Source organism: Sapajus apella, unplaced genomic scaffold, assembly GCF_009761245.1.
Source record: "Sapajus apella isolate SASKATOON/1434 unplaced genomic scaffold, GSC_monkey_1.0 scaffold151, whole genome shotgun sequence".
In the NCBI taxonomy this organism is placed as follows: domain Eukaryota; kingdom Metazoa; phylum Chordata; class Mammalia; order Primates; family Cebidae; genus Sapajus; species Sapajus apella.
Window position 1 is genome coordinate 979325 of NW_022437091.1, and position 14416 is coordinate 993740.

General features: G+C 41.5%; 1 protein-coding gene and 1 long non-coding RNA gene across 2 annotated transcripts in view; one reads left to right on the top strand and one right to left on the bottom strand.

Moving 5' to 3' along the window:
- The window catches only part of LOC116541385, an 88256-nt gene that overhangs the window by 67266 nt on the left and 6574 nt on the right, over positions 1-14416 (bottom strand). The window lies entirely within an intron of this gene.
- LOC116541382 (40S ribosomal protein S27) lies at positions 10236-10590 on the top strand. Its single transcript, XM_032265546.1, has one exon. It carries the CDS (start codon positions 10282-10284, stop codon positions 10534-10536), a length of 255 nt encoding a protein of 84 aa, XP_032121437.1. The 5' UTR covers positions 10236-10281; the 3' UTR covers positions 10537-10590.

A 14416-nucleotide genomic window follows, 5' to 3' on the forward strand; every position in this document is an offset into this window, starting at 1 on the left:
TTATAGCGTTCTTTTTTTCTAATAAAACTTACCTTTTTCAAATCTATAGTTGGTAGATTCTTCTTACCAACCCGCAAGTCCGTAACTTCCCGATGCCAATGCCAGGGCCCTGACACCTCACCCAGCTGTTTTCTAGCAGTGGAGTCTGTTATACAAACTCTTTGAATGAGTAACTGAAACAGATTCTGAAACTGAAACTGCCTCTGCAAGGATTATGACAGTGGGAGAAATGGCTGTCATGCTGCTTCCATTACATGACCGACTCCATCTTGCTTCTAAGCCTCACAGGCTGAATGTCCTCACTCATTCCTGGGTGTGGCCAAAGTAATCATGGGAGGAATTTAGTTTATAGTTTAACTTGGAGGCAAGAACGATAATAATCCCTCCCTAACACTAACCCCCTCCTTCCCTGCTCAGGGACTAAAAATGAATGACAGGACAGAGGAATTTAGTTTATAGTATAACTTGGAGGCAAGAATGATAACAATCCCTCCCTAACACTAACCCCCTCCTTCCCTGCTCAGGGACTAAAAATGAATGACAGGACATCACACTAGGATTATGAGAGCCTGAATTCTGCTAAGGATGTAACATAGTTTCTACAATCCCTTACTGCTCAGGAGTTACATGGCCAGAGGTCACAATATTTGTGATTTCCCCAACTGCCCCTATAACAATACGATATAGGCCAGCCGCAGTGGATCATGCCTGTAATCCCAACACTTTGGGAGTCTGAGGCAGGCAGATCACAAGGTCAAGAGAGCAAGACTTTCCTGGCCAAAATACAAAAATTAGCTGGATGTGGTGGTGTGCACCTGTAGTCCCAGCTACTCGGGAGGCTGAGACAGGAGAATCACTTGAACCCAGGAGGCAGAGGTTGCAGTGGGCCGAGATTGCACCACTGCACTCCAGCTGGCAACAGAGAGGGACTCCATCTCAAAAAAAATACAATATAATAGTGATTTTAGGACCTAAGATTGGTCTTTTAAGATGTTTTCCAGACTCATATTCCGTCTCATGACTCAACTGGTCCTGCAGCCCCCACCCAGAGGTAGATTCAGCACACAAGGACTGTTTTCTACATTCCTATGATTTCATTCCCAACCAGTCAGCAGCACCTGCTCCCTAGCCCCTTGCCCACCAAATTATCTACAAAACCCTAGCCTCTGAGTTCTCAGGGAGGCTGATTTCAGTAATAACTCTGTTTTCCACATGGCTAACCAAGTGTTAAACTCTTTCTTTACTGCAATGCCGTGGTCTCAATGAATTGGTTTTGTCTGTATAACAGGCAGGAGAAACTGTTGGGCAATTACAAAACTTTCTAAACTTTCACAGTTAAAAAATGTTGGGGCCTTCAAAATGATCCAATAGTGGTGGGAAAAGTAGAGTATATGTATGTAAGGGATCTTATAAAGAGTTGTTATCAAACTGAACTTGGGTTTACTGACCCAGCACAGTAAAGTCAAATATCTGCACCAAGTTTTTTGCACTGGGAGAAAGGAGGGCATTTATTTGCAGGGCACCAAACAAGGAGAATTGGGCAGCTCATACTTAAGACCCAACCTCCCTGATGGCTTACAGTTAAGGGTTTTTTAAGGCAAGGAGGCAGAGATTATGGGCAAAAATTATAAATCAGGCCAGGTTCTGTGGCCCACGCTTACAATCCCAGCACTTTGGGATGCCAAGGCAGGTGGATCACCTGAGGTCAGGAGTTTGAGACCAGCCTGGCCAATATGGCAAAACCCCATCTCTACTAAAATTATAAAAATTAGCCGGGTGTGGTGGCGGGCACCTGTAAGCCCCACCTACAAGGAAGGCTGAGCAGGAGAATCACTTGAACCAGGGAGGCACAGATTGCTTCGAGCCGAGATCCCGCCACTGGACTCCAGCCTGGGTGACAAAGCAAGACTCTGTCTCAAAAAAAAAAAAAAGTTATAAATCAATACATGGAGGCTATACAGGACATCTCAAATCAGGGGCCCCCAGGTCATAGATGGATTCAAAGATTTTCTGATTTGCAATTGGTTAGGAAGGAAAATGTTGTAAAAAATTTAAGATAGCAGAAAAGAATGTCAGCTCTGGTTTATAGGCATGCTCCCTCCAGGCCCCTCAGCAAGATATTTAGAACAAAGAATGGTGGCCAGAATTCAGTCCTTAGTTTTCTCCTTATCTGAGGACTGCATGCCAGAGAAGCCATTTGATGGGGATGTGGGTTTCTGAAAAACAACTCAGGGATATAAGTTAAGATGTTATCTTCGGTTTCTAGAAGAAACCAAACATCCTATGACTTCAACTTCCTTGGCTATTGTTTTAAGCTACCATTCCCTTCTTCCTTATCAAGTTGTTCATTGACTTCTCAAGGCTAGCTAGGTGCGTGGAACTTCCCTTGAACAAATTCAAGATTTATTTCCATACTTTGTGGGGAAGGTCATTCCTGGCAGGCCCCTCTAAGGGGTCTCTCTGCTCAATCTCAGAGCGTATGTATGACTGGAACTCTCATACATTGCTAATGGGAGTGCAAAATGATACAATCACTTTAGAAAATAGTCTAACAGTCTCTACATTTACCATGCAATCAATCCCCTTTTTAGATGTGCACCCAAGAAAATGAAAATAGATGTCTACTCAAAGACTTGTATGCAGCTTCATTAATATGAGCCAAAAACTAGAAACAGCCCAAATGCCCATCAACTAGTGAATGGATAAGCATATTGTGGAATACCCATACTATGGAATGTTCCTCAGCAATAAAAAGGAACAAATTAACAGAAAATGTAGGTTAACTGACACCCATTTTTCTTGAGAGGAAAATGGCCTTCTAGTGAGAGTGAGTAATGAAAGTGTGAGACTGAAGAGTTGGCCTGGCTGTACTCATGCACTGCTGTCCACTCTATCATCCATAGCCTCCTTCAGCCTCAGTTCTTGCTTTTTAAAATGAGAATAACATTCATCTCAACACATAAAATTGGCAAAATAATAATAACTATGTTGTAGAGAACTCAGAAAAATCAATACTCTCCAACAGATAGTGTGATCCTCAGGAGCACAGTCTAGGAATGTGGGGGGAAAAAAAAGCCTTAAAATATACAGACCTCATGACCCAGCCATTCCACTTTTAGGCAATTGTTCAGAGACTATAATCACTTATGATGAAAATATTGGTCCTAGTGACACTGACAAAGTTATTTATTTGTTTTATCTGATGTATATTAGTTTCAGAAAAATAATGCCAATATTATTAGTAATAGTAAAACTATTACCTACATTTAAAAAACTTTGTGTTATCTCAGTTAAACCTCAGAACAGCCCTATGTGGTACTTTTTTTTTTTTTTTTTTTTTATGGAGTTTCACTCATGTTACCCAGGCTGGAGTGCAATGGCGCGATCTCGGCTCACCGCAACCTCCGCCTCCTGGGTTCAGGCAATTCTCCTGCCTCAGCCTCCTGAGTCGCTGGGATTACAGGCACGTGCCACCATGCCCAGCTAATTTTTTGTATTTTTAGTAGAGACGGGGTTTCACCATGTTGACCAGGATGGTCTCGATCTCTTGACCTCGTGATCCACCCGCCTCGGCCTCCCAAAGTGCTGGGATTACAGGCTTGAGCCACCGCGCCTGGCCCTATGTGGTACTTTAACAGATTTCACAGGTGAAAGAAATGTTGTGCCTAATGACACACATCTAGTAAGTGTATCCTTAGTCATCAGGATGCAAACCTCGACAGTCTGAGACATTCCTTACTGTTAGCCACTGGCCTCCACAGCCAGATATACAAGACCTGGAATTTTACCCACTGTTAGAAATTCAAATAACTATGTTTTAGAGGCTGCTAGTAATGACTACATCAAACAAATCAATATATTGAACATTAATTCATGAATGTGCTCATTGCTGTTCCCTGTTTACATATATGAGCCAAAGTGTAACTTTATAACATTAGAAAAATGTCACCTAACTCTTCTAAGTCTGATCCCAAATTATCAATCTCCTATTCCTTCTAGTTTATCAGATAAAATGTGAAGGACAGTTGGTCTGTCAAGGAGTTGTGGAAGTTTACTAACAAATTAACAGAGCAAAATAAGTTATTAAATTAGATTAGAGCTGAGGAATGATGGCAGGGCATTCCCCTGCCCTACAAAGACCATTTTGACCTCTAAACTTGGGTGGGACAGTATCCTAGTTATGACTTTAAAGAACCTAAATGCCAGGCACAGTGGCTTATGCCTGTAATCCCAGCATTTTGGGAGGCTGAGGGGAGTGAATCACTTGAAACCAAGAGTTTGAGACTAGCCTGGCCAACATGGTGAAACCTCATCTCTACTAAAAATACAAAAATTAGCCAGGTGTGGCAGCAGGTGCTTGTAATCCCAACTACTCAGGGGCAGAGACAGGAGAATTGCTTGAATCTGGGAGACAGAGGTTGCAGTAAACCAAGGTCATGCCACTGTACTCCAGCCTGGGCTACAGAGTGAGACTGCATCTCACAAAACAGAAGAAAAAGAAAAAGAAAAAAAGAGAATAAAGGTCCTAAAAAGTCTAGCCTGACCACAGGTCATATGGGAAGGCCAAGTTGATTCCAAACCCATTCTAAAATGTGCATTCTCTCCTTGATGGATCTGAAAACCTACTTTCCATCCCCACTTCCACCAACCTAGCCTTTCTATGACAAGCACATGCTTTGGATCATGAGCACTGGTGAGAACCATTGCCCCTATAAAACTGAGACTGGATTCCACCAAGATGACAGAATAGGAACAGCTCTGGAGTGCAGCTCCCAGTGAGAGAGATGCAGAAGGCGAGTGATCTCCACATTTCCAACCAAGATACCAGGTTCATGTCAATGGGACTGGTTGGACAGTGGGTGTAGCTCAAGGAGAGCAAACTGTGGCAGGGTGAGGTGCTGCCTCACCTGGGAAGTGCAAATGACTGGAGGATGGGGGACTTCCCTCAGTTCAGTATCTGAACTCCCATTCAGATACTGTGCTTCTCCCATGCCCTCTGCAACCCACAGACCAGGAGATCCCCACTGGGCTGAAAAGCACCACGAGTTACCAACACAGATCTGAGCGGCAGCTCCGGCAGATGCTGCAGGTTGTCAGCACAGATCTGGGCGAATGTTTTGACTAGCACCGAGAATGCCTGCAGGATGGAGCTACCCATTCCCCAGAAAGAGAGGAAGCTGAAAGCAGGGAAACAGGTGATATGGCTGGGTGGGTCCCACCCCCAAAAAGACCAGCAAACTGAAGTCCTCTCACTTGAGAGTTTTGCAGCCAGCACATCAGTTTGAGTTCGACCCAGGACAATTGAGCTCAGTGAGGGGAAGGGCATCCACCATTGCTGAGGCAGGTCTAAACCTACCTTTGTAAACAAAAGCCAGTGGAAGCTTACACAGCAGCTGGACTGAGTCCGTGACAGCCCAGCAGTGCCTCTGCAGGCAGACAAGGGACAGACTGCCTCCTCAAGCAGCTCCCTGACCCCTGTATAACCAAAAAGATGCCTCATACAGGAGAGCTCTGGTTGTCACCTGGCAGGTACCCTTCCAAGACAAAGCTACCAGAGGAAAGATCAGGCAGCAATACTTGCTGATCTGCAACCCTCATGGGTGATTTCCAGGCAAGCAAGGTCTAGAGTGGACCTCCAGCAGTCCTACAGCAGAGAGACCTGACTGTTAGAAGGAAAACTAAAAACCAAAAAGAAATAGCTTCAACATCAACAGAAAGGACGTCCACTCAGAGACCCCATCCGAAATCACCAACTTCAAAGATCAAAGGTAGATAAATCCACAAAGATTGGAAGAAACCAGTACAAAAAGGATGAAATCATCAAAGACCAGAATACCTCTCCTCCTCCAAGGGATCACAACTCCTCATCAGTGAGGGAACAAAATAGAATGGAAAATGAGTTTGACAAACTGACAGAAACGGCTTCAGAAGGTGGTTAATAACAAACTTCTCCGCGCTAAAGGAACATGTTCTAACCCAATGCAAAGAAACTAAGAACCTTGAAAAAGGTCAGACGAAATGCTAACTAGAAAAACTAGCTTAGAGAAGAACATAAACGACTCAATGGAGCTGAAAAACACAGCACAAAACTTCATGAAGCATACACAAGTTTCAATAGCTGAATAAATCAAGCAGAAGAAAGGATATCAGAGATTGAAGATCAACTCAATGAAATAAAACAAGAAGTCAAGATTAGAGAAAAAAGAGTGAAAAGAAATGAACAAAGCCTCCAAGAAATATGGGATTATGTGAAAAGATTTAATCTACGCTTGATCGGTGTACCTGAATGTGACAGGGAGAATGAATTCAAGCTGGAAAACACTCTTCAGGATATTATCCAGGAGAACTTCCCCAACCTAGCAAGGCAGATCAACATTCAAATCCAGGAAATACAGAGAACACCACAAAGATATTCCTCAAGAAGAGCAACCCCAAGGCACCTAATTTTCATATTCACCAGGGTTTAAATGAAGGGAAAAATGCTAAGGGCAGCAAGAAAGAAAGGTCAGGTCACCCACAAAGGGAAGCCCATCAGACTCACAGCAGATCTCTTGGCAGAAACCCTACAAGCCAGAGAAGAGAGTAGGGACCAATATTCAACATCCTTAAAGAAAAGAACTTTCAACCCAGAATTTCATATCCAGCCAAACTAAGCTTCATAAATGAAGGAGAAATAAAATCCTTTATGGACAAGCAATTGCTAAGAGATTTCATCACCACCAGACCTGCCTTACAAGAGCTTCTGAAGGAAACACTAAACATGGAAAGGAACAACCAGTATCAGCCACTCCAAAAACATACCAAATGGTAAAGAGCATTGACACAATGAAGAAACTGCATCAACTAACAGGCAAAACAACCAGCCAGTAACAAAATGGCAAGATTAAATTCACATAACAATATTAACATTAAATCTGAATGATCTAAATGCCCAAATCAAAAGACATAGACTGGCACTGTGGTCTGAGAGGCTGTTTGTTATAATTTCCATTCTTTTGCATTTGCTGAGGAGTGATTTACTTCTGATTATGTGGTCAGTTTTAGAGTAAGGGCAACGTGGTGCTGAGAAGAACGTATATTCTGTGGATTTGGGGTGGAAAGTTCTGTAGATGTCAATCTAAACTCGACACCCTATCATCAAAATTGAAAGAGCTAGAGGAGCAAGATCAAAACAATTCAAAAGCTAGCAGAAGACAAGAAATAACTAAGAACACAGCAGAACTGAAGGAGATAGAGACACACACACAAAAAAAAACCTTCAAAACATCAATAAATCCAGGAGCTGGTTTCTTGAAAAGATCAACAACAAAATAGACCACTAGCCAGACTAATAAAAAAGAAAAGAAAGAAGAATCAAATAGATGCAATAAAAAATGATAAAGGGGATATTACCACCAATTCCACAGAAGTACAGACTACCATCAGAGATTACTACAAACAACTCTATGCACATAAACCAGTACTGGAAGAAATGGATAAATTCCTGGACACTTACACCCTCCCAAGACTAAACCAGGAAGAAGTTGAATCCTTGAATGGACCAATAACAAGGTCTGAAGTTGAGGCAGCAATTAGTGGCCTGCCAACCAAAAAAGGTCCAGATGGGTTTACAGCTGAATTCTACCAGACATACAAAGAGGAGCTGGTACCATTCCTTCTGAAACTATTCCAAACAATACAAAAAGAGGGAATCCTCCCTAACTCATTTAATGAGACCAACATCATCCTGATACCAAAACCTGGCTGAGACACGACTAAAAAAGAAAACTTCAGGCCAATATCCATGATGAATATCAACACAAAAATCTTCAATAAAATAGTGGAAAACCGAATGCAACAGCACATCAAAAAGCTCATCCATCACAATCAAGTAGGCTTCAACTTCGGGATGCAAGGCTGGTTCAACATATGCAAATATATAAACATAATCCATCACATAAACAGAACCAAAGACAAAAACCACATGATCATCTCAATAGATACAGAGAAGGCCTTCAACAAAATTCAACAGCCATTTATGCTAAAAACTCCCAATAAACTAGGTATCGATGGAACATATCTCAAAATAATAAAAGTTATTTATGACAAACCCACAGCCAATATCATACTGAACGGGCAAAAACTGGAGGCATTCCCTTTGAAAACTGGCACTAGACAAGGATGCCCTCTCTCACCATTCCTATTCAATGTAGTATTGGAACTTCTAGCCAGAGCAATCAGGCAAGAAAAATAATTAAAGGGTATTCAATTAGGAAAAGAGGAAGTCAAATTGTCCCTATTTGCAGACAGCATGATTGTATATTTAGAAGATCCCATTGTCTCAGCCCAAAATCTCCTTACGCTGATAAGTAGCTTCAGCTAAGACTCAGGATACAAAATCAATGTGCAGAAATCACAAGCATTCCTATACACCAATAATAGTCTTAAAGAGAGCCAAATCATGAGTGAACTCCCATTCACAATTGCTACAAAGAGAATAAAATACCTAGGAATACAACTAACAAAGAATGCGAAGGACCTCTTCAAGGAGAACTACAAACCACTGCTCAACAAAATAAGAGAGGACACAAACAGATGGAAAAACATTCCATGCTCCTGGTTAGGAAGAATCAGTATCATGAAAATGGCCATACTACCCAAAGTAATTTATAGATTCAACACTATCCCCATCAAACTACCTTTGACCTTCCTCACAGAACTGGAAAAAAACACTTTAGACTTCATATGGAACCAAAAGAGAGGCTGAATAGCCAAGACAACCCTAAGCAAAAAGAACAAAGCTGAAGGCAGCATGCTACCTGACTTCAAACTATACTACAAGGCTACAGTAATCAAAACAGCATGGTACTGGTAACAAAACAGAGATATAGACCAATGGAACAGAACAGAGGCCTCGGAGGCAACGCCACATATCTACAACCATCTGATCCTTGACAAACCTGGCAAAAACAAGCAATGGGGAAAAGATTCCCTGTTTAATAAATGGTGTTGGGAGAACTGGCTAGCCATGTGCAGAAAACTGAAACTGGACACCTTCCTTAAACTATACACTAAAATTAACTCCAGATAGATTAAAGATTTAAACATAAGACCTAACACCATAAAACAACAGAAGAAAACCTAGGCAAAACCATTCAGGACATAAGCATAGGCAAGGACTTCATGACTAAAACACCAAAAGCGTTGCAACAAAAGCCAAAATAGACAAATGGGATCTAGTTAAACTTAAGAGTTTCCGCACAGCAAAAGAAACAATCATCAGAGTGAACTTGCAACCAACAGAATGGGGAAAAGTTTTTGCAATCTACCCTTCTGACAAAGGGCTAATATCCAGAATCTACAAAGAACAAAAGCAGATTTACAAGAAAAAAAAAAAAAAAAAAACCACTCAAAAGTTATGAACAGACACTTTTCAAAAAAGGACATTTATGAGGCCAACAAACATATGAAAAAATGCTTATCATCACTGGTCATTAGAGAAATGCAAATCAAAACCACACTGAGTTACTGTCTCACACCAGTTAGAATGGCAAACATCAAAAATCTGGAGACAACAGATGATGGAGAGGATGTGGAGAAATAGGAACACTTTTACACTGTTAGTGGGAATGTAAATTAGTTCAACCATTGTGGAAGACAGTGTGGCAATTCCTTGAGAATCTGGAAATAGAAATTCCATTTGACCCAGCAATCCCATTACTGGGTATATACTCAAAGGATTATAAATCATTCTGTTATAAAGACACATGCACACATATGTTCATTTTGGCACTGTTTACAATAGCAAAGACCTGGAACCAACCCAAATGCCCATCAATGATAGACTGGACAAAAAAAATGTAGCACATATACACCATGGAATACTATGCAGCCATAAAAAAGGATGAGTTCATGTCTTTTGTAGGGACATGGATGAATCTGGAAACCATCATTCTCAGCAAACTGACAGAAAAACAGAAAACCAAACACCACATGTTCTCACTCATAGGCAAGTGTTGCACAATGAGAACACATGGGCACAGGGAGGGGAATGTCATATCCTGGGGTCTGGTGGGGGTGGAGCTAGGGGAGGGACAGCAGGAGGTGGGGAGGTTGGGGAGGGATAACACTGGGAGAAATGCCTGATGTAGGTGACGGGGAGATGAAGACAGCAAACCACCATGGCATGTGTGTTCCTGTGCAACAATCCTGCAAGATCTGCACGTGTACCCCAGAACTTAAAGTACAATTAAAAAAAAAAAAAAAAAGCCTTTCCGGCGGTGACGACCTACACACGAGAACATGCCTCTCGCAAAGGATCTCCTTCATCCCTCTCCAGAAGAGGAGAAGAGGAAACACAAGAAGAAACGCCTGGTGCAGAGCCCCAATTCCTACTTCATGGATGTGAAATGCCCAGGATGCTATAAAATCACCACGGTCTTCAGCCATGCACAAACGGTAGTTTTGTGTGTTGGCTGCTCCACTGTCCTCTGCCAGCCTACAGGAGGAAAAGCAAGGCTTACTGAAGGATGTTCTTTCAGGAGGAAGCAGCACTAAAAGCACTCTGAATCAAGATGAGTGGGAAACCATCTCAATAAACACATTTTGGATTAAAAAAAAAAAAAAAAAAAAAAACTGAGACTGGACTTGAGTTCTGTCCATCCCCAACTAGAAGGGTAATTATTTATTCTTTCCATTTTTTTTCCCCTCTGTCTGCTCCTGCTGATTCTCTTTCCCCTATTTTTACTAAACACTAATTCATCTTGCAAATATTAGTCACTTTAAGTCATAAAATAACCCATCACACTGAGATATCTTGAGGTGTCAAACTGTCAGTGTGCATCAATTCCTGAAGAGTGTTGGGTCCTCACTAAAGAGCCAGGGAAGTCCTGGTGCAGTGGCTCATTCCTTTTTTTTTTTTTTTTTTTTTTTAATTTCATATTTTCTTTTTCTGGCATTTTTCTGAAGCCAGGCTCATTCCTATAATCCTAGCACTTTGGGAGGCACAGGCCAGCAGATGGCTTGAGCTCAGGTGTTCAAGCCCAGCCTGGACAACATGGTGAAACCCCATCTCCATTTAAAAGAAAAAACAAGCTAGGGGAATATCGGAATGGCGCTTCCTCTTCCCTCTTCCCTGCCCTTCCAGTCTATCCCATGAAGGAGCCAGAATGGCCACCAAAGAGGCAGCCACAGCAAGGCAGAGAACCAAGGAGGATGCTGGCCAAGGAGGTGGCAGCAGAGCTGGGGCTGAGAAGTTGACAGGGTCAAGAAAAATGGAGTGAACTTCTCCCATATGGAATGGAAGAAATCTAGGGGGAAAAAAAAACTGAGATATTGGATTGGAATTGGACATACTGGTGTGAACCTATATTGCTAGATGATGATTAGACAGATAAAACAGATACAGATAATCAATGTGTGCATATGAACCCTAGTTCCAACGAGCCTACTAAGTACCCAGATCTCAGTTTCTAAACACCATCCTCCACTAAAATGAACCAGGAATCCTTGGAGAAATGACAGATTCCAGGGCTGGGGCATAAGATGAGTTTGGAATATCCTATAATATCAGAAAATAAGGAAGTACTCAAAGGATGATAGAAATATGCCCAAAGGATTGCTTATAGCCATTACTGGAAAAAAATAAAAGAAAAGAAAAAATAATAAAGAAAGAAAGAAATATGCCCAAAGAAAATGGGACTCCACTTTGAAAGGGTTTTCACTGACAAAAACTGAGACAATCTCAGCATTTTAATAAATGATGGTAACAGATCCTAATCTATTGACTAACATAGGAGTCCATGAGTTCACATTGATATGAACAAACGAATGAATGAATGAGGAAGAAGGGACAGTTTTTCTTTACAGAAGAATATCATCTAATAATATAGAAAAAATGATGGACTTAAAAAATCACCACATAGGCCAGGCACATTGGCTCATGCCTGTAATCCTAGCACTTTAGGAGGCCAAGGCAGGCAGATTGCCTGAGCTCAGGAATTAAGAGACCAGCCTGTGCAACATGGCGAATCCCTGTCACTACTAAAAATACAAAAAATTAGCTGGGTGTGGTGGTACATGCCTGTAATCCCAGCTACTTGGGAAGCTGAGGCATAAGAATCGCTTGAACCTGGCAGGTGGAGTTTGCAGTGAGCTGAGATCATGCCACTGCACTGCAGCCTGGGCAACAGAGCGAGACTCCATCTCAAAAAAAAAAAAAAAAAAAATCACCATATGGTAACCATCACAGTGGTGACTGATTCAGGTAGGAGTCATCAATGAATACCAAGGCTGGTGGGTAAAGATTGGATGAAGAACAAGATATTAGCATAGTCTTTGACTATCTCCTCACAAAATGCTATTCAATTACAAACGGAGAAATGTCTTTACAAGGCAGATATCAGCTTGGCTAGGTAATCAAGGTAAACATCACCAGCAGTGGGACAGGTTGACATCAGATGTCTCCTGCTGGAATGCACTGAGAACAGCATGGCATTATTTTGAGGGACCACTCCTGCCAAAACTTCGTGACCTGAGTCTGGACAGGAGAAAGCATCAGACAAACCCCAATTGAGAGTACTTACAGAATGAAATAGAATATACTGTTTAAAACTGTAAAGGTCACAAAAGACAAGGAAACATTAAGGAACAGTTCTAGATTGAAGAAGACTAAAAAGACATGACAACTAATGCAATGTGATACTGGATCACATTCTAGACTACAGAGAGAGAACGGATCAGTTGGCAAAATTTGAATAGGGTTTGTGAATTGCATAGTATCATTGCATCAATGTTGACTCCCTGAATTGGAATAGTTATACAGGAAAAATGTCCTTGCTCAGGTGAAATTCACTGTAGTATTTAGGGGATGGATCATCATATTTGCAACTTTTTCTTCAATGGTCTGGAAAAAGAATCATCATATATGTTAGAGAGAGGGGGAAAAAATGGCAAAATGTTAACAACTAGGAAATCTGGGTAGAGAAAATGAAAGTTTTGTGTCCAAAATCCTGGATTGAAGGCACGGCATGGTGGCACACGCCTATAATCCCAGCTACTCAGGAGGCTGAGGCAGAATTGCTTGAACCTGGGAGGAGGAGGTTGCAGTGAGCCGAGATTGCACCACTGCACTCCAGCAGGGGCAACAAGAGCAAAACTCCATCTCAAAAAAAAAAAAAAAAAAAATCCTGTATTGTGATTATGTGGGGTGTTCATTTCATAAAATTGTATTAAGCTGTACACTTTTGGTGTGTGCACTCCTCTTTATACATATTATACATTTTAAGAAGATTTTACTTAAAACAAATATTAACCCCCCCCCAGTCGGGCACAGTGGCTCACACTTGTAATCCCAGCACTTTGAGAGGCCAAGGCAGGTGGATCACCTGAAGGTCAGGAGTTCGAGACCTGCCTGGCCAACATGTCTCTACTAAAAATACAAAAAATCAGCGAGGCGTGGTGGTGGTCACCTATAATACCAGCTACTTGGGAGGCTGAGTCAGGAGAATCGCTTGAACCCAGGAGGCGGAGGTTGCAGTGAGCCAAGATCACACCATTTCACTCCAGCCTGGGCAACAAGATGGAGACTCTGTCTCAAGGAAACAAACAAACAAAAAAAAAAACCCTCCCCAAAAAATTTGGGATTGGGCTTATTTGATAACTTTATTTTGATATAATTTCAAATTTACAGAAAAATTGAAGAATCATACAAAGCATTCCTATACTCTTTCTCCAGATTCACTAATTGTTTACATTTGTCCCCTATTTTAACATTTTCTCTCTGCAAGTATATATGTATATGTTTTTCCTGAACACTTTGAGATTAAGTGGCAACATTATGCTTATTTGCCCCTAAATTCTTTAATGTGCATTTCCTATGAATGAGGACATTCCCTTATAACCATAGTACAGTTATCAAAATCAGGAAATTTAACACTGATACAATATTATTTTATTTTCTTTCTTTCTTTTTTTTTTTTCCTTGAGAATGAGTCTCATTCTGTTGCCCAAGCTGGAGTACAATGGTGCGATCTCAGCTCATTGCAACCTCTGCCTCCCAGGTTCAAGCAATTCTCCTGCCTCAGCCTCCAGAGTAGCTGGAATAACAGGTGCATGCCACCACACCCAGCTATTCTTTGTATTTTTAGTAGAGACAGGGTTTCACCATGTTGATCAAGCTGGTCTTAAATTCCTGACCTCAGGTGACCCACCTGCCTCAACCTCTCAAAGTGCTGGGATTACAGGCGTGAGACACCGCACCTGGCCTACAATACCATTAATCCAGTACTACATAGTCACCTGTCATCAGTTATACCAACATGTCTTTTTTTAAAGTCAAGTCTCCAATTCCAGGATTATGTTACATCCAGTTGTCAAACTGAAAGAGTCCATCAGTCTTTCATGACCTTGACTTTTTTGAAGACTACAGGCCAGTTGT